General features: G+C 48.9%; 5 protein-coding genes across 5 annotated transcripts; 2 read left to right on the top strand and 3 right to left on the bottom strand.

Annotated features, from left to right (window-relative positions):
- Positions 1-561: 561 nt before the first annotated feature.
- Positions 562-2552, bottom strand: BDV27DRAFT_131257 (actin-related protein 3). Its single transcript, XM_032067595.1, has 4 exons — positions 2317-2552; positions 2222-2244; positions 1793-2136; positions 562-1703 (listed from the first exon to the last, which is right to left on the bottom strand). The coding sequence occupies exons 1-4, from the start codon at positions 2349-2351 to the stop codon at positions 804-806; spliced, it is 1302 nt and encodes a 433-aa protein (XP_031925674.1). The 5' UTR covers positions 2352-2552; the 3' UTR covers positions 562-803.
- A 957-nt stretch (positions 2553-3509) lies between these two features.
- BDV27DRAFT_159609 (threonine aspartase 1) lies at positions 3510-5317 on the top strand (the record flags this gene model as incomplete). Its single annotated transcript, XM_032072896.1, has 6 exons — positions 3510-3613; positions 3693-3892; positions 3961-4893; positions 4954-5063; positions 5117-5223; positions 5290-5317. The coding sequence occupies 6 exons, from the start codon at positions 3510-3512 to the stop codon at positions 5315-5317; spliced, it is 1482 nt and encodes a 493-aa protein (XP_031925673.1).
- Positions 5318-5320: 3 nt separating this feature from the next.
- Positions 5321-7325, bottom strand: BDV27DRAFT_131253 (TFIIH/NER complex subunit TFB4). The gene is made up of 2 exons (XM_032067594.1): positions 6976-7325; positions 5321-6898 (listed from the first exon to the last, which is right to left on the bottom strand). The coding sequence occupies exons 1-2, from the start codon at positions 7019-7021 to the stop codon at positions 5814-5816; spliced, it is 1131 nt and encodes a 376-aa protein (XP_031925672.1). The 5' UTR covers positions 7022-7325; the 3' UTR covers positions 5321-5813.
- Positions 7326-14456: 7131 nt separating this feature from the next.
- On the top strand, positions 14457-15349 carry BDV27DRAFT_166060 (uncharacterized protein). The gene is made up of 2 exons (XM_032074099.1): positions 14457-14542; positions 14636-15349. The coding sequence occupies exons 1-2, from the start codon at positions 14483-14485 to the stop codon at positions 15332-15334; spliced, it is 759 nt and encodes a 252-aa protein (XP_031925671.1). The 5' UTR covers positions 14457-14482; the 3' UTR covers positions 15335-15349.
- A 10-nt stretch (positions 15350-15359) lies between these two features.
- BDV27DRAFT_131248 (UNC45-central domain-containing protein) lies at positions 15360-18833 on the bottom strand. The gene is made up of 2 exons (XM_032067593.1): positions 18342-18833; positions 15360-18172 (listed from the first exon to the last, which is right to left on the bottom strand). Exons 1-2 carry the CDS (start codon positions 18420-18422, stop codon positions 15758-15760), a joined length of 2496 nt encoding a protein of 831 aa, XP_031925670.1. The 5' UTR covers positions 18423-18833; the 3' UTR covers positions 15360-15757.
- Between the last annotated feature and the right edge of the window lie 877 nt (positions 18834-19710).

Raw genomic sequence — 19710 nt, 5'->3', positions numbered from 1 at the left:
ATAGTGAATAATACCTAGGCATCTACGGCAAATGATAAATACATCATCGCTACTGAAGCTTCATATCCCTTAGTAAATTATCTTATAGGCAGTGGTCACGGGTTCAGCTGGTTAAGTATAGCTTGAGGATCACATGCATACATATATACACTACTTCTATTAGTAGTACGCTTGGAATAATCTAAGCTAATAGAATTCCATCTCGCGTCCACTAGTATCTTTCACCAAGACTCTCTTAATACCTGGGAATTTTTCTGTCTTATTTGAGTGTGAGACCTCATCTAATACACACATGCGAAAGATATAATAAGTGCGAACAGCCCATTTACCTTAACAGCCTAACTTACAAGGTATGTACCGGGTGATGTAAATGGACTGTCGGTAGGATTCTGCGGATTGTCGCTATAGATAGGCAGTTAACGTTAAATTAAGTTCGTTGCGGTGGATTTTTCCATTGCTTAAATGCTCTTTACATTGCCCCTTTACAGCCCACTATTCTTGACTTTGGCGATGGAGAAATGTTGAAGCTAGGTCGTCGTGGGAGGAGGTACCAGGCAGTGGTAGACGTTGAACGTTTCCACTTTTATTCATATGTGAGCATCCAGAAAAGAGCTCGCTCATGAGGGTCAGGTGTATATGTACATACATTGGGGGTGAGTATCAGGTCGGGACTTTGCCCTCTGATCTATCCAGCTACATGAAAACGCGCAGCGTCAGATTGAGATGAGCTGTGGGACATCGTAAAAGAAAAGAAAACTATTGACAAAGAGCTAATGGACACACTGACAACTAATCTCCTCTATTTACGAACTGCCCGGCCCTCCGAGAAGGGCAAACCTCCGGACAATGCTGGGGCCTATCTCATCGTACTCTGCCTTGGTGTGGCAGTAGCTGCGGAACTCCGGGGTCTGACCCAACAAGCTACCTCCGAACCATGGACCATGTCTCTGCCTCTTGTGCGTCACCACGGCCACATCCAAACCACCACTCCTGGCGCCACCACTGCGAGCTTCGGACGCGCGAATGCGAGCATCGACCAGATGCCTGATATCACGCTGCAAACGCCGACCAAAGTCTTTGTATAGCGTAGATCCTCCGGACAAGACAATGTTCTTATAAAGGCCTCTCCGAACATCGATAGGAGAGGATTGGATGACACCGTCGACGACGTTGGGCAGGGGAGTCAGAAAGTCGGAAGAGTAGATTTCAGGGTTGAAGAAGATCTCGGGAGCAAGGAAACGCTCATATCCGACATCGATGTTCACGGACCGGCCGTTAGGCGAGGTGACGGTATGCTTGAGAAGTCGATCCGGCTCGCGATCATAGCGGGCAAATTCCTTGACAATGTCCGGACACACATAACAATATTCCTCCTTGACCTTCTCGGCGGTCTTTAAGCTGCTATCGGGCTCGCCTCGGTCACGAAGCAAACTTTGAACGAAATACGTGATGTCTCGACCGGCAATGGGTATGCTTTTGATAGAGGATCCGATGACGTAGCCTTCCGCGACGGGAATGACATGGGTAACACCATCACCCGAGTCAATAACGGTTCCTGTAAGGGATCGATCGGTCACTTTAGAAGAAGTCCACGAGGCAGCGAGGGCAAGCACGGCTTGAACCGCAATGTAAAGACCAGCGCAGTTGAACGACTCAAACATGATCTCCGCAGTGTTCTCACGGTTCTCGGGAGGGTTCAGGGGCTGTGCAACCGGGACATATCAGCAAATGTCATTTCCTCCATAGCAAACAGCAACCACGGAGAAGCGATTGAATCCAAGAACAAGCTTACAGGTTCAGTGAGTAAAAAGTAGTGGTCCTCCGGCTCGACGCGCAGGTACTTGAAGATCGAGTTCGACCAGAACCGTTCCATGTGATCCCAATTCTCAATCTGACCATGTCGGATGGGGTAATTGATTCCATATCCGGGACCATTGGCAGCAGCTAGAGCTTCATCGCCGATGAAGAAATCCAGGTCTTCTGTACCACGCTTCGAAGACAAGTGTGAGCTTGCCCCACCACCTGCGGACAAGAACCCGGGTTTGTTCGCAACAGGAGGCTTGGTGCTTCCAGCACCAGATTTGGTAGCAATTGCGGTAGGGAAGACAAATGAAGGCGAGTCGTTACCGGCAAAACCTGGTTATTCGTCAGCCTAGAGCTCAGCCTGAAGCTCGGGGTTGGGCGGCTCTTGAGCGATAGAGACTGGGATGGTTCAACCTACCTAACTTAGAGTATCCAGTACCGCTACACAATAGCATACAGAGTTAGCTATCTTCATCGCCTGAGGGCGGAATCTGACGGTGTAGAACAACATACTTGTCCATGACAACGGCTGGGGTTTGGGACGCCATGACGGATGAGCTGGAGCACACAGGTCCAATGTTCCCCCTTTCTCCCAAGTCGTGATTAGAATAACCTGCTACCGGTCGGGTTGGCGAATAATTGGGAAACAAGGAAGCAGATAATAAAATGGAAGAGGAGGTATAGTGGGTACTGGAATAGGGAGAGGGTCGTTCGAATAGCGGAGGAGGGGAGGGAAGGACGGAGAGGCGGGCAAGTAGTTAGTAGCTAGTAGTAAGTGTACCGTCTGTACCTTAAGTCACATACGTATGCCCATTGTTTTAGGTAGGTAACTTTTCCGTACGGTAATTTTGGATACCTGAGGTTGATGATATCGATGCCAAGTCCCAGTCATGTGCCGCCCGCATATAAATCTACTTCTGAACTATCTCGAACTATAGGATATATTCTCTATACATATTTGTCTCTTTTCTTCTGGAAATAGTTCTTATGAGATTTCTCTCTTTGTATCCGTAAGGCCTTCTTGTTTGTAAGTTATGACATCTACAGATCACTCACAAGAGGCAACTGCCTCTCAGTCTGAATGACTGATCTTTCGGAAGGAACTGCGAACCATTCAAAACAGTGGCATTCACTCCTCCGCCTATATTTTGTGTTGTCTTCCTGTACCTACAATCCTACACATTCATTGCTTCAAAGACCTTCTTTTTTAAATACCGTCCAGGTATTCCTAGTGCTTACTAGTACCCTTCTTTAAAAGTTTGTTCATAGATATCCCCATGCCTTTAGTCTTAAACACTATTCATTTGTCTCTAATATTTCCTACCACCTTCATTCAACTCGACACACCTTGTCTTCATTGATCACTTGATCATTTCTGCCAAAACCCTGTCCTCCTTATCTGCTTTTTCATTTTAACACAGAAATAAACGCAATTCCCTAACAACTGACCATCGTGGAAATATACCTACTCGCACTGATTCTGTTGTTCAAAGGAGAGCCACCCCGGCTGAAGTGATGTTTCCACGGTGTGTGTTCTCTACACTCTGGTAAATTGGATGTTGAATCACCAGTCTCCGCTACGAGCTTTGGTCTTCAGTTGCTCCCAAACTGTGTGGAGTCTTCCACCTTTTTTATTTCCGCAACAACCGGCTGCAAAGCTACGCGCCGACTTTCCACTCTCGTCGACAAGCCAACTCAAAGGCACAATGAGCCGTCCACGGAGAGACGATGTCTCTGCCATTTTTGTCCATGCAGGAGCTGGGTTTCATAGTCCGCACAACGAAAAATTACATCTAGAAACATGTGAGAAGTGAGTTGTTGACCCCCCACAGGCGCCATCAGCTCCCTTTCTGATCGTGCTATACTCTGGCATGTCTAACCCTCAGTAGCGCGGCGAAGGTGGCAATTCATATGCTCAAAAATGGTGGATCAGCTGTGGATGCCGTGGAAATCGCCATTATGCTCTTGGAAGATTCCGAAATTACAAATGCAGGTTACGGCAGCAACCTAACCATAGATGGCGCTGTTGAATGCGACGCTACTATCGTGAACCACCTGGGCCGAAGTGGTGCGGCTGGCGCTGTTTCTCGTACGTACTTGCGAGGAGACCTTGCTTCGCACTAGCTAGTGTTGGAGTAGACTGACATAAAGTTATAGAAGTCAAGAATCCAATCTCATTGGCTCGGGTCGTCCTTGAGGCATCAACAAGGCCGTTGACTTTGCAAAGAGTGCCTCCCAACTTCCTTGTGGGACAGGGCGCGACAAGCTTTGCATATGAACAAGGTCTAGTTGTGATGCCCCATGACGGTTTGATATCTGAAGAAGCAAAGGGGCGTTGGCTGCGCTGGCAACAGGATTTGGAAGCGGCCGAATTGAAAGAGGCGCAACAGTTCCCAGCTAGATATGAGCGTCATAAGGCGTTCATCCGTCGACCAGTGAGTGTCAATCCGACACGCTTACTTTCTTCACCAAGCAGCATACGGCCTGCCTCGTCGCTTAGCTCCAGCCTAGGTGATACACGCCTTAGGGATTCCGGTGACTCTTCACCTGTCGGTTCTAGCAATACTCTCATGCTACCACCACGAGCAAGAGACACTGGCTATATGGACGGTATCATGTCTCAGACTCGAAAATCCAGCCCCATCCCAGGCAGTGCGTCATTGGAAGCATCTCGTTTTCTTGGACCCAATATGGACGTCGAGACGACGCCCCCTTCTGTTGCCATGGATATCCACTACGCAAATATGGATCAAATTAGCGATACTGTTGGTGCTATAGCAGTCGATTCACATGGTAATATCGCGGCAGGATCATCCTCCGGTGGCATTGGGATGAAACATAGTGGCCGGATTGGCCCTGCAGCGCTCGTGGGCATCGGCACTGCCGTTATCCCAGTAGACCCCAACGATCCTGACCAAACATGCGTTGCTACGGTCACTTCGGGAACCGGCGAACACATTGCCACAAGTATGGCTGCTGGCACCTGTGCCTCACGCATTTATTACAACCAACGAAAGTGCGTAGATGGTTCATTTGAGGAAGTCACGGAGGATGAAGCGCTCAGGGGAATGATAGCGTCCGAATTCATGGGTAACGGATGGGCCTTGCATCCACCGTTTATATATAGAAGGCTAACTCCCTCTTGCTTAGGCCACCCAGGAGTCAAAGACAGCCACTGTCGGGGTGCCATTGGAATAATGGCGGTCAAGAAAACAGTCGACGGAGTATACCTATGTTTTGGCCATAACACAGACTCTTTCGTAGGTAGCCCTGGTTTATCGCTCAGTTCTTATACTAAACGCTATCAACTCAGGCACTTGCTTCAATGAGCAGTGAGGACAAGAAGCCGGTGTCTGTAATGTCACGCAGCAATGGAAATGGGAGTATCGCACAAGGCGGTCGCGCCTACCGATCACAGAGGTAGGTCCGAAGCACCTCATGATGAGAATTACAAAGTATACCACGCCTGAGCTCATAAGTCGTTAGGTTCAAGGTATCCAGTACTACAGCATAGCCATTCATAACGGTAAGTCCTCTTATTATCTATGTTTTCATATATTTTGTGTATTATACAAGTTAAACTTGACTTTTCAACCCAAGTGCAAGTGACCAATTGCTGTCTGTCTAACGTTGGATAGTGTTGTTGCCTTCAACATTCCTTCGGCGATCAATCAAGCGATGTAGGCAGGAAACTGAGATGCGATGTTGACCAGAATCCTCAAGACTATAGATCCCACTCTGTTTGCCTGTGTAGCGGGGGATCTCTTTCAAACTGTCTTACTCTCGAGAAGGGCATTTGTGGAATGTCAGAGTGTGTCGACCGGAGTTTGTGACTGCCTCCCGCACGTATCTGTAATAGGATACCAAATAGAAGCTGGATATGTTCTTTGTAACGCGACGTGCTAAAACCGTCTGAGACCAAAGGTAGCAGACACGTAACTTTACTCTTAACGTCTGTCACACGCCCTCCTCCATGAATCAGAAAACATTGTTTGGCAAGGAGTAGGTTGTCAAGGTCCTGGTGTAGGCGTAGGCGTAGGTGTAGCTGTGCCCGACGGACCGTTCACGCGCTTCTTCTTCTTCCTCTTTCGGGCGACCACGGCTGGCTTAGCCCCGTAATCACCCATTTCAAGGTTTGTGCCACAGGTCAGGCAGTTGCCGTTCTCCAGAGGCTCGCAGAAAATGCTCAGACAGATAGAACAGACAAAACCAATATCGACAACCCGTCGGTGACAGAAGCAGGCCGCGCGGAAGTCAACATCGACCCGCGTCGGAAGAACCAGATGTCTTCTCGACCGCTGGTCTGGCAGAAAAGCCATCATTAGATATTGCAATAGCCCTCGAGGCTCAGTCAACGACATATAGACACCCTTAGTAGCATCCGAAGCCTGTTGAAGAAACACCGCATCGCCACTCAATTTGCACACATCAATCGGAATATGAAGCCGCTGACAGGCAAAAATACTATTCATAATCGGGATATACTGATGCGCAGAATCACTGGCACCACTGACGGATATGATCAAGATCCGCGATTGCAACCCTTCCGCAGTGTCCGTCCCCGAAGTATGTCCACCGCTAGATGGACCACCACCCGACGCCTCAGCAGCCGTATCAGCCCCATGGGCCTCAGCCCACGCAATACTCCGCCGGTTAATATGACTAAGAGCCAGCGTAAGCGCCCCTGCCATCATCGTCGAGTTGCTAGCTTTCACGTCCGGCCCGCTTGTCGACGCCATCAGTTCTCGTAGATTATGCGTAACTTGCTCCTCCACGATCCGGAACGGTCGGTACTTGTTCACCTGCCCTGGTCCTTCGGTGGTATTATTATAGGTCGACGATCCGTTCATCGAGACGTCGCCATCGGCATCTTGCGCTGTCTTCGTGACTGGGCTCTCGTGGGGATACAGCCATGCCGCCTTTTGGCTGTGGGAGGCTACTACAGCCACCTCGTTTGCGTAGTTACAGGCTAGGTGGGCATTGAGGAAGACCAGGATGTTTGCGATCGCCTTGGAGAGCGGGAGGGAATCCTCAAGGAGGGCCCATGCGTGGGGATTCGTGTCGAGGACGACGGTTAAGAGGGCGGGCGCAGGATCTTCAGGGCCATTATATATGAGCTGGGGTCGTCTTTTGCAGAGCTATAACTATTGTATAGCTTGAGATGGATCTTACCGCGTGCACTCGTCTCATAGTGCTCTGTCGCATCCACGGCGTTCATGGTATGGTCTTGTCCAGTGATTTGTATAGATTCGTAAGAGATGAACAGAACATAACCTGGTATTAAAAGGAGATATGCGAAAGAGGAAGAGAAGTTCGAGCCAAGTAATAAAAAAAAAAAAAACCAGTCAACTCATAACATCATTAGACTTGAGATGGTGTCGGCGTTTGAAAGACTGATGGTTTAGTTGGTTTCGATCCCAACCACCCGTCTCAGCCCAGGCAGTATCGGTTGGTTCGAACTGATACGTGACACCGGGAGAAGTTGGGTAGTTGCTCTCCGTTGGTCGACTTGGGGAGAGGAAGATACGGGCTTGGGAGGCGGTAGCGTTATCAAAGCTCTAGCTCTATCTTGGGTCATGCCGATGATTGCCGTACACGTGACCTTGAACTAGGGCATATGCTCATTTCATATACTTTAGTATATCGAGTACCACATTTAAGAACGCTACTCTTGGTATTCATGTAACAGGATTGGATCTCCTGCGCCTGATATAGAAGAATGGTATGTCTACGGCTGGTAGCGGCAAGTGAATATAGGATCAACTGTCGCTAGTTGCCCAAAGCAGTTTATTTCCTGTCTTTCTGTTGAAGATCTGTGATTAGATGGGAGCAAATTTTCTAGATATATTATGTTGGGTAATCTTTCCTGTAAAGACATCCAAGAGTGACCAGGTATGGCTCAAGCATGTATTGCAAAATCAACACTAAACATCTATATCTCACTAAATTCCAAATACGGTATAAAAACCATGCCTTCGGCGTGATGGCATGTTGAATTGCCTATGGAATGTCAGATGCTCAAATTACAGCGTCCGGCTTTATGTGAAGGCGATCCTCTTTCTGCTCAGCTTGGTTGAGAATGGGTATCTGAAGAGAATCTTTGAGGGCAACTGGGGTAGGTTGGACGAGTGGGCTGCGTTGAGGAGTGATCGAATTGCTCTGATGCTCCGTAAGACCTTTTCGGATGGCGAGGACAGAGTCGACAATAACTGCATCAATGCCTTCGGACACTTGGCGCTGTGAAAATATTAGCCAAGCCTAACATACAGGCTAACAGTCAGACACACTGACCTTGACATTCGCAGGATCATTGTTCAAAGTTCCATAGGAGACGCAAACAAGCCCAGACTCTTTCACCACTCGGACCAGTCGAGGACAGAGTACCAGTGGTTCGGCCTGGGAAACAACACCGAGTAGGTTCCACCTGGACGCAAACCGGACCCCCTCCTGCAAACTGCTGGCGCGAATATCACCAATCGGGGAGGCTCCCGAATCCGTCAAGAAGAGTACTGGGATGGAGGGTTGTTTGAAGGAGAGCAACAGACAGATGTCAGGGTTGAAACTAGAGAAGATCATGTTGCGGCCTTGACCTAATTCGTACGCCTGGGTAAGAACCGTATCCACAAAGGAGTTCAGCTCCACGGCGTAGGTATCCATCTCCTCTTCCTCACTCTCATAGAGCATGGGGTATTCTGGCGATCTCAGTCAGATCGTCTCGTAGCTGTTCTAGGGAGGGTTATATAACTCACTCAGTTCAATATTGAATCCAACAGATTTGGGGAGTTTCTTAAAAAGTTCTTCCAATGTGGCGAAGGGTGCCTGAATGTGATTGCCTCGGGTATTGCCTTTAAAGCCTTTCTTCTTGAAATCGCGAGTGTGCTTGATTTTCTCGTTTAATTCCGCAGGGTCATATTCCGAACCGCCGACAGACATTGAGCGTTGACGAGGAGTAGAGGTGTTTGCATCCTTTCCAAGAGCATCAAGCGCCTGGGATGGGGAGCCAGATCGGCGAGACGAGCCACTGTCACCCAATTGAAGGAATTGCTCCAACGTAAGCGTATGAACAGGCGCATCGATTCCTGTTTCACTAACGAGAAAATCATGGTAAATAACTGGAACATGATCCTTGGTCAGCTGTACATCAAATTCGACATAAGATGCGCCAAGGTTCGCGGCTGCAATGAACGATTGCACCGTATTTTCACCTAGCTGCAACGAATTGCGGCTAGCCATATTCTTGCCCAATCCACGATGGCCAATGACCATGGTCGAGCTCATACTCTTCCAATATGTCTGGTCACCGGTGATGGACATGTTCGGGTGCTTGAAAGGCGTGACTATGAGGAAGTTGAATGTGACTGTGCCGATGACTTCCAGGGTGTTTGCAGCCACAATAGGCACGGTCGAGTCACCCTTCAGGTTGATGCGATTGGAGCCCACGCTTTGCTTAATGCTAGAGAGTAACGCCACACCACGCCCAACCACCTGGTCTTTCGAACCAGCATAAGTCGGGACGAGGTCGAATAGAAGTCTAACTTTCGTCGCATCGGCAGTATGGAAAACGATTGGCTCTGTCGAGATATTGTCTTGCACAGGCAGATCGATAATCTCAGGTTCTCCATGAGCCCCATTGGCAGAAACCACGATGGACAATGCAGTATCAAGCTGGGTGGAATGAGCGTTCTCCATTGGGATACGATCCAGGTTAACTGCTTCCACGGGCCTGTGCATATCCATGGTGCCCAGGCTCACCAAGATCATGGCCTCGTCGGTAAGATACCTATGTCCAAAAGATTTAACAGGTTCAACATCCCGCGTACTAGAACTCCCGGAGGGCGTGCTGGTATTAGATCTTCGCTCAATCAAAGAGGATGGGGCTGGAGGAGACGAGGAGGCTACAGGAATCGGGATCACGGGCTCAGCTTCCGCGACATCGGGCTCAGGCGTAAGCTCAGCAAGACGTCGAGCGATGTCTAGGTGGCCTCTCAACGCCGCATGTTCCTTTGCAGTCCACCCGGAGGAGTCGGCTTTTTCAAGGTCGGCACCAGCTTCAATCAGCAGGTTTACAACGCTCAACGATCCATCAACACTTGCAATGAAGAGTGGCGTCCAAGAATATGTGTGCTCAGCCAATTCAGTATCCGCCTTTTGGTCATGGCTGCCGTCTAACAAGATTTTGGCACACATATGATGTCCAAACCGGGCTGCAACATGTAACGCGGTTTCGCCTTGCTCGTCCTGGTAGTTGACATCAACTCCTGCATCTACCAAAAGCTTGACGATATCAACAAAGTTTGCCTTTGTGGCCATCGCAAGTACTGCGCTTGATTTCGAGACCTGTTTCCGGGTGGTCGACTTATCCAGACTGGCATCCCGCCAGTTCTCAGCGTCCAAAAGGGTGCGTGTAGTTAATGGGTGACCACCAACTACACTCAAATGCAGAGGGGCCCAACCGTCATTATCCTGCCAGTGCGGCCCATCGATACCCCCAGAAACGTCAAACATATTCCATGCCTGCAGGTGCTCGATGATGACTTCACAAACAACTCTGAACCCATACTGAGCAGCATAGTGCAAAGGTGTACGACCCGAGATATCCTTGGAAAGCAAAGCAGTTCGTTGCTCAGGTCGGAGCTGGTCTAGCAAGTGTTGTAGAAGCGACACCGACGGATCTGATCTATCCAAATGCTGAGGGTGATCCGACTCCTTCACTACATTCCGAGGAGGCTGCAGTGTTGGTAGGGCAGCGGGTGTAATATAATTGGAGGTTTCAAGGGGGAAGTCCAGGACCATTGAGGCTGACTCCTCCGAGTCAGTTGTGGACTGTGCCCGACCGATCGAGATCACTAATCTGTGAATGCAGTTACGCTTGTTGATATCATCTTCATCATCAAGGCTATCCATTCTGTCGAGCAGGGCGGAAATGCAAGATTTCGAGCGGTAGTAAATCGACCGCTGCAAAAGGCTTTCGAGGACTTTGGGGAACATGTTTCCTCCAAGATTGTCCGTAGAAGCTCTAAGGTCTTCCAGCAATTCCAAGAGGACGTGTGTGTCATCTTTGCGTAATGCTTCGTCGACAGCGACAAGCAGACTCGAGGGCAGGTTTAAGTGCGGGCGAGCCGGACCCCTCTTCAGTGAGAGGGAAGAGCGAGTGGAGCTGGCATCGTCTGAGACCTTCTGCTCACCAAGTATCGAGAGCCAGTCATTGATTTTCTTCAATGACTCGGTGACTCGCGCATTCGAGGCGAATGGGGATGGATCAACCTTCGATTCTAGATAAGTCCGCTGCGCATGGACGCCTACTTTCTTATCAAGTTTCTTGGTGATCTTGATGAACCCACGGCGATTGACTTCACCATACCACTGCAATTTCCGCAGCTGACCGCGTAGCTCAAGCAAGGCAGCCAAAAGGTCCTCGACCTCCTCGGAGTCAAGACGGTGGCCAGCATCCAAAGATTGGCCATACCGGTCCTCTAACAACTTAAGGCGGCGAGCAAAATCCGAGTACTTCTTGTTATAGAAGTAGTCGACATCCTCGAGATTTCGATCGAGGGAGTAAAAGAATCCTAGGGGATAAGGTCAGGAAGACCGCTACGCGGTCCAGATACGTGGAGATCAAAGAAACCGCTCACCGGCAAGGTCTGCCTCATGGCCAGCCTTTACATCTTCTGCCGCCGACTTGATAAGCTTCTTCAACGCCTTGTACTTGATATAGGAGGAGTTCCACTCAGGAACGACATTCCGAGGAAGATTGCGTCCGAATTTCATGGTGTGCTTTTCTTCTGGCGGTTCACAATAGGGTATATTCTGTATCAAGGAAGATGAGCAGGCTGTAAGCTCCTCTCGATAACAGTGTCTCAGTTGAAGACCTCCAAAGCTTTTTTCTACACAATCCCTTTCAGATACTGGCTTGAGAAGAAAAAAATATAGATAAGTGGCGGAATAGATCAAGAACTAGAGGCGGATTCGAAAAGGACAAAGGAAAAGGACAGTTCAAACTTCGAATGCGGCAGCGCCATTTGTCAGTTTACAAAGAAGCCATTGCGCAAGATGTCTGTCTCTGTGCCAAGATGGAAAAGGCTCTCACGGTTATAATGAATTAAGAAAGGATGTTGAAACGCGTAGATGGCAATACACGCAAAGGTGTGGAAGAGAGAGCGGAGTGTCCAAGATGATACTATAGCGTGGACGGAGTCAGCACGTGAAAAGCTCAACCAGTCAGGAAAATTGCGGTGAGACACGCCGATATGGAGAGAATGTGCGGTAAGGGAGCTCGGATACGGTGAATAAAAAATAAAAGAAAAAGAAAAAAAGAAAGAAAAAAGAATTTGACTTTCTTTACTGGGAGGGAGGTCAAGGTATACTAAGCCCGACATCCACCAAGTGGATCTCTGAGAGGCTCAACGACAGGGCACATGGAGGAAACAGAGGCCAATACCTTCGGAGGAAGTAATAAAGGAACCAGGGAACGACAGAACAGAAGTGGCAACAGGGGCAATAACGAGTGAGATGCACCAAACAGAGCACACGCCCGGGAAGGCGGAACGTTAAATCTTCAGGATCAAAAATTAATGGAGCTCCGCGAATTAATGCTCGGCGTGCAAGGCGGGCGATCTCTGATTTGCTCGCGCCACACTGTTTGTTTCCGGGGGATTCGATCTCGGGACCAGCGAAAAAAATTGTACCTTACAGATGGGAAGAGACGGTAGGGTTAATTCAACACTTGCCCTCAGCCTCCGTATCCAGTAGTAGAACGGTCGTAGGTGAATGCAACGTAATTCAGGTGAGAATCCCGGTCGCAAAGGACACAATAAAGTAATTCGAGTGGGAATGTGTCAGAACCAATTAACTTATATGTGGGTTTGTGAAGGAATTGTCAAGGTCCCTCAATTCCGGATCGCCACCGCTATATATAGTCTCCCACGGCTTCCAGGGCTTATTCCGTATCATAATGAATTAAACAATAAATGCTTCCCTCCATGATCCATACTCCCGGGGACGGGAGAGGGGCCGTGGAGCGTCGGAGAAGACGAGAGACATCAAGACAACATCCCATTTGCTCAAGGTGGTCGAGACTTTGATCCGAGCTTTCCACAGGCCAAATCAGAGTTCGTGTTGCATACCGCCGGTGGAACTCAGTTGGTCAATCTCTTTCATTCCCCATCACCAGCTCCCTCAAAACAAAATGATGAGTTAAGAGGGGTGGGGACACCGTCGTGTTCCATTTCCATTTCGAATCCTCTGGCCCTTCTCGTGCGTTTTCCCTGCATGTCACATGCCCTTCCCTACCCCTTAAAACAAACCAAGAGGTATGGAGGAGTCAGCAAGGGATCAAGAGGCTCTGGGGAAAAGAAGAGAGTTATGGAACAATTTTCGAAATTAGGGTTCTTCTGAATGACTTCTTTCCCCCTTGCTCTGTTTCTGGTGCGGAGAAAAGGAGTTGACTCCTTTGGCCATGTTGTCAAGTGTCGCCCACTTTGATTGCTTACTATGTTGCACGGATTCACAAAATATACCTAGATCCACAACCCAAAATAGGGCAGACATAATACCAGGACTTTATAGAAGCTAGTATTCAGTACTATTAGTATTGAGCTATGAACGAGATTATTTTTGAGATTTTCGAGAGCAATCATTTACCGAGTCTTACATTAATTCTGCCCCGTACTCTCTCAATCCCTGCCACACTCATTCTGGAGTACTATCATTTCCCACCTCACATGGACAAACAGCCACCAGCTCGATGCATCACTCGTCACGGTGCCAATTGAATTCTGTTTTTTATCACCGGCATTCTTTCCTTTACTTCCAGACGACAACCCCACCAACGATGGGTATTTAAGGTACGAGATGTCGGCATGACCAGTACACCGAAGCAATGGACCGCCCTGATTGGCCAGCCTCCACTCTATAAGAGTCGAACTATTTGCCCACCATCGTCAATCGTTCCTCACCTAACGCACGTACTGTGTAGCTTCCTTATTCTAGACTAACCGCTATCATTCCCCCTCCCCAACGTTCCATTCAGCTGATCATGCTGGACTTTATCCACCAAAATAACCGCCTGTCGGCGTCATAATAGACACCGTTACCTCTACCCGGTGACAACCATATTCCTGGCTTTCACTCTATCTCGGCACATGTACTGTACATACCTACCATAATCTGAAACCTGTTTCACCAACTCACAAAGTACGGTAAGTGCAAAGGTACAGTGGTGGGCCGGGAGGGCGGGGGGGCGTTGCGTTTAACTCAATAATGCATAAGACTAATAGGAGCACATCACCGCCCATGGTCATCCCGGCTCTCCGACTCTGACGTCGGTTTGCAGCGTCAGCCGTGATCGAGATGAGGGGCTCGGTTATCGGAGCATATGATCCTTGTTTTAATGTTTACGATTTATTTACTGGATTCCAGACTTCGCCGATCGTAGCATTTTGAAGTAATGGAATTCATTTTCCAGTATATCTTCTTGAGGTATCCGTGTCTCTGATATAAAGAAAAATGTTTAAGTGATGTATATAAAACCAGTAACAAGAAGAAGCCCCTACAAAAGAGTAGAACGGAACTAAGATCCAAGGTAAACAAGGATGTAAGCGCTATATATAAGTGATTTAACTCCTAACCCCCAGGACCAGAAAAAAGACACGCCACAAACCCCCCCAAGTATACAAACAAGATGGCAACCTCACCACCACCACCATATCCAGGTCCACCCGAACAAAGCCCCTTAGTAAATGTACATCCCCCTAGTCCACCCATCCCATACTATCCCATACCCGAAAACCCAAGTAAAACCAAATCTAACAAAACCCCCGAAACTAAACAATAGGCAATACAACCCACCACCACGCAGCTGGAAGACCCAGACCTTAAAACACACATTCGCCCCCACACCCTCCTCATCAGCATCACCCGCAAAGACGCCCAGATCCTCCCCACGGTCCTCCACTACTGGAACCACGACTCATCCATCGCTATCTTAACAAAGCTCACTGAGGCCCAATTACACTATATTCGCGGATTCGAAGAGGTAGGGACTTTTCCTCCGCCCGTAGAGGGCGTCTGTGATTCTCTTGCTCTGCATCGTTATTTTGCGTCACTGGTTGAAGGGAAGAGGAATCGGGAGGCTGTTGATGATGCTATTTCTCAGCTGAGAGGAGGAGGAGGAGGAGGAGGAGGAGGAGGAGGAGGTGGTGGTAGTGATACGACTAGTAGTAGGAATTGTGGGAAGGTTGACTTTCGCATATTTGTTATCACAGTGTTTGGGGTCGAGTCAGAGGATTTGTTGAGGGGTGGACTGGCGCCCGTTTGGAAGTGGGAGAAGCCTGAGAGTGTATATTATCCGAGGACGGGGTTTTGGGAGGCGGAGGTTGAGTCGGTCCTTGCTGATGCTGAGTGGATGGCGGGGAGAGGCTTGCAATTGTTGGCGCAGGGTGTTTCGGATGAGAGGAAGCAGAAATTGAGACGTGCTAGGAGTAAGAGCATGGGTATCGTTCAGGGTGGAGACGGTCTGGGGTTCGTGAGATAATACTAGTGGATAGTGGCATGGCAAGTGAGTAGGGGAAAAGAATCTTTAGTTGAAAACTCATATCGAAACTGTATCATGTAACGTTCTAGGTAGCCCACTGAGAATACATCACAAACATCAGTCATTCTGGTCTATGAGTGACCCGGTAAAGCGCATGTGCCCTCATGGCCAAACTGAAAATGACACCGAGCCCGTTCCTGGCCCTCATAAACCGGGGAAATCATAAGATAACAGAATGGGAAATAGGAAGAAGCTGCCTGCAGAAGCTACAAAGGACAAGCAACGCCGATACGCAGGCCAGAAAAACAAAAAACACCATAGCAAGTCATCCCTAGCCCACGCCTGAATAAAACAATCAATCGCTAACAAGCAAGAAATAGGACAGACTGGGAACCCATATGGAACTAAAATGATTCGAAAACATCACTCAACAAGAGGCTTCAATGCTTCAACCCCTGTTTGGAGGACCGCGGTATTCCTCGACTTCTTCAGCACATTAGTCAATATATCAACCGCACCGCCCTTCTTCAGGGCTTCTTTTGCGCGCCGGCCAATATCACCTGATGCGATGCAGCTCATGTTCCGCACGCATGCCACCCCTCGGTGCAACAACCCCTCATCATCTTCCTGGCAAAGACGTAGCAAGAGCGGTACACCACGAGGCTTGTCCAAGACGGCGGCGACCACGGAATCAAATTCAGTGAGCATAGCTAGACCACCTCCAGCGGCTCTCCGGGTTGCAATATCATCAGTGTCAGTAAGAGCTAGCAAAATATGCAGGCGTTGCCCTGCCCGTTTAGAGCCGTCCGCAAACTTCACTATCCCAGCCTCACAAGTCATCAGGTTACACACTAACTCACATGCGGCCCGTTGAATCAAGGAGCTGTTGGAAAGCAGCAAATCCTCGATCACTGACCATGCCTGTCGGACAATGGCATCCGGCGCACTTTCATCCGGATGAGAAGCGAGGTTCGTGAGCGCAAGGAGGCTTTCAAAAATGGGTAAAAGATCGCGTGGCTGATCCGCTGAAGTCTCAGGGACCACCAGAAGTGTAGTTAAGGGTCGGATAGCCGAAGTGACCTGCGGAAATCCAGATGGAGGGAACACGTGTGACGGATTCACGGAGATAAGAATGCGGGCCAGTGCGTGGGAGGCATTAGGCACAGCTTCGTTTGTAATCGAACCAGAGCTCCCCTGTCTCGAATTGCCAATATTGAGCAATAGCTTGACACCGCCCTGCTGGGCTAGGGTTCCTCTGGTTTTCTGATTCCGGGACAGTGAAAGCATGATCTTGCTTACAAGGCCCTGGACAGAGGGGAGGTTTGATTTGCTGCACTCAATAAAAAGCGGCATGATGCCAGCTTCAATGGCGGTATTGCAACGAGAGATAACGTTTTCGTCCTTCTCGAGGGGATTTGGGCCCGCCCGGGCATCGGGAGAAGCCTCTGCATACGACTTCAGTTGAGACATCTTCTTTTGTTCTTCACTCATATTCGGAAGGAACTGGGTGATGTTCACAATTATCATTAGGCCGCCATAGAGAACCGACGAATCGCTCAAGTTCTCATGCAAGACCTTGACCAGGTCCCGCAGAAAAGTAGAGTCTTTGGCAAGTTGTTCCTTCACAATGGGCTTCACGGATGAGTATGCCAAGCCCTCAATCACGTTTTGAACATTCTCACCCTTGCGACTTGACATTATAGTCTTAAACCGTCCAACCAATTCAGCAACGCTGGCATCGTCACCCTGCACCTGACCATTAAATCCCGATGCATCCTTGTCAGAAACGCGTATCTTAGCCAATACCACCGCTGCCAATTCGGACGACTCGTCGCTGCCGTTCGTCAATGTGTGAGAAAGCCAATCAGAGAAATTCTTGGTGATGGCTTCGCGGCAGGCCTTGTTGATACAAGCAGCATTCAGGAGTTCCAACACTGAAACCTCCACCCTCCGGCGCTTGGCATCTCTAGCAGATACGGGTGTTAGGGAGGCCATGAATTCTTCCGATAAAAACAGAGTAGCCGCGATCTCCGGGATTACAGGGAAAACAGCGGCTGTAGCCGAAAACGCGACGATATGGTCATCAACGCGCGCCTTGGAAAGTTTGGCAGAGATGAGCTTTGTGAATCGGTTCTGTCCGGTTTCCTGGGAGGCTTCAAGATACTTGACGGTCGCTAAAGTAGCTTGACTCCTCCATTCAAGGGGCAGCCTATGATCCAAGGAGGACAGGATTACATCCAATTCTTCATCATCAACTTGGTCCTGCAACTTAGACGCATCAACAGCAAGGAGTCGCGCGATTCCCTTGAGAGAGCGACCGTCTAAGTCATGGCCTGACTCCATAAGCTTAGCGATGAACAACAGGAAAAGCTCGCGCTCACAATGCAAGCGAGCAGCTTCAGAAGGCCATACTGAGGGATCCAAGACGACGGTATCGAGACATACTGCAGCGCCGTCGCCTCTATCGTACATTTCATCAAAGAACGTAGTCACGGAAATCTGCAGCTTGTCTGAGAAAAACTGACGAACGCTGGCATTTTGCCGAACCAACCCTGAAATGATATCATCTTGCAACGAAGATAACGCATGTGCTTTGTGCGCTAGCAAAAGTTTGGCACATTCTAAGGCGACCTCCTCCGGAGGTTTGAGACCATCCGTGCGCAAATAAAGGGCGGCATCCTTTCCAGCACTTTCGTCTTTGCGAGAAGTGTAACGCCGGCAAAGATCGAGCAAATGGTGACCAGTTGTCTCCTCTTCCTGGATTTTGATAAAAGCTTCTCTGACAGCTGGATTGTCTGGGGCTAAAGAGAGGGCTTCTCGGAGATTCCGCGAGGCAGCCTGTGATCGGGTTGAAAAGAAATACGTTAGCGGATTATCGATAAGAACTCCACACAGAGTGTTGACAAAGCGGGACAATGGAAGAAACGCGGAGAGCATTAGAAAGCCAAAGAAAACCAAAGAAGCCGAGGAAAGTGGCATGAAGAAATGAGATATGGATCACACATACTTCACGATGACCAGCGTCTACTAATTCAATCGCCTCTCGTGTGAGGTGTACAGCGCGTTCCTCGCCCGTTGAGTGAACCATTTCAGGTCTGTATGTGGCGGGAGAGTAAAGGCGCGAAGGAAATCAAGTCGGTATTTGGTGAGTGTAAGATGGAGGGAGTAAGGAAATCGATCGGCAATAAGGAGAAGAACAAGTAGAAGGATAACGGAAGCTGTCAAGGCAATTTATGATTGCGGAGACAGCAAGACGTAATTAGGTTCAGTTCGTAGATAGAGGGTACAAGTATGTAGTAGTAAGTCAACCCACGACCTTCGGAGCGATGGTCGAGCGACGAATCACACATGCAGTCATGGAGATAGAGTAAGGGAAGGAAGAAAATTCGAGGCGGGTGCAGACGTCCGTTGATAAGAATAGAAATAATCAGATCTTACAGGTGGAAGGGAGAAGAGCAAGTGTGTGGGAGTGTAATTTCTTTTTCCTCCTTGTGTGGAGTAAGTGTATGAATGATTGATAGACTAGTTTTTTAGTATGGGAACCCTTTTTTTTTTTTTTTTTGCCTCGCAAGATGCATCATACTCCGGAGTACACCTGAAGGAATGGTGACGGGCCCCGGCCGTTTGGTACGCGGTCTTACAGGTGATCGGAATGCAAAATGGTTGGCCGGAGTATGGGTAATAACCGGTGTATTGCTGAAGTAACTCTGTAAGATCCCGAGTATCGGTGATGCATCTGACTGTGACGATCCTGTAACGATACGGTCATCCAGGAGGGAGACTCATTGAAAGAGGACTCGGCACTCCCCTTCGGGCGTCCAGCGGACGCCTTGCTAACTCCGAGGCTTATGATAAGGCGAGTTTCTAGAAGCACTACTCCCCCTTCGCTCCCAAGACAAGGTTGTCTCAACAGTCCTCGGACCTCTCAAAGTACATATAACTAACCTACTTAAGACGGTTGATATAAGTTACCGCGTAGTCCGCTGTGCGAATTCAAAGGAGAATCTCCCGCCTTCTAAATGCTAAAAAGAATACCAATCAAGATTCTCCGATTCGGTAAAATTACTAGATCAACTGATATCGGATAGACTGGTAGTCGAACCAAGACGTTGCTTGAAGAACCAAGCAATACTCTACAGGTAATCAAAACATCTAATCAGAACCTTTGAACCACATCCCATGCACCGATAACAACCACAGCCTTCGGTGATCAGCGTCACCAACCATAGCGGTCCACCCACCCACGTTGCCAATAACTCAACAATCCCACAGCGTCAGCGTACCAAGACTTCCAAGACCCCTTCTTTTGCATGTTTCGTCGCACTATTGATTTCCTGCTGCTCAACCACACCCTTGATCTGCACCCCCCTTCTTCT

This window comes from Aspergillus caelatus, assembly GCF_009193585.1.
Source record: "Aspergillus caelatus strain CBS 763.97 unplaced genomic scaffold BDV27scaffold_137, whole genome shotgun sequence".
Classification (NCBI taxonomy): domain Eukaryota; kingdom Fungi; phylum Ascomycota; class Eurotiomycetes; order Eurotiales; family Aspergillaceae; genus Aspergillus; species Aspergillus caelatus.
Note: the sequence above shows the minus strand (reverse complement) of the source record. Positions and strands in the feature narration are given on the sequence as shown.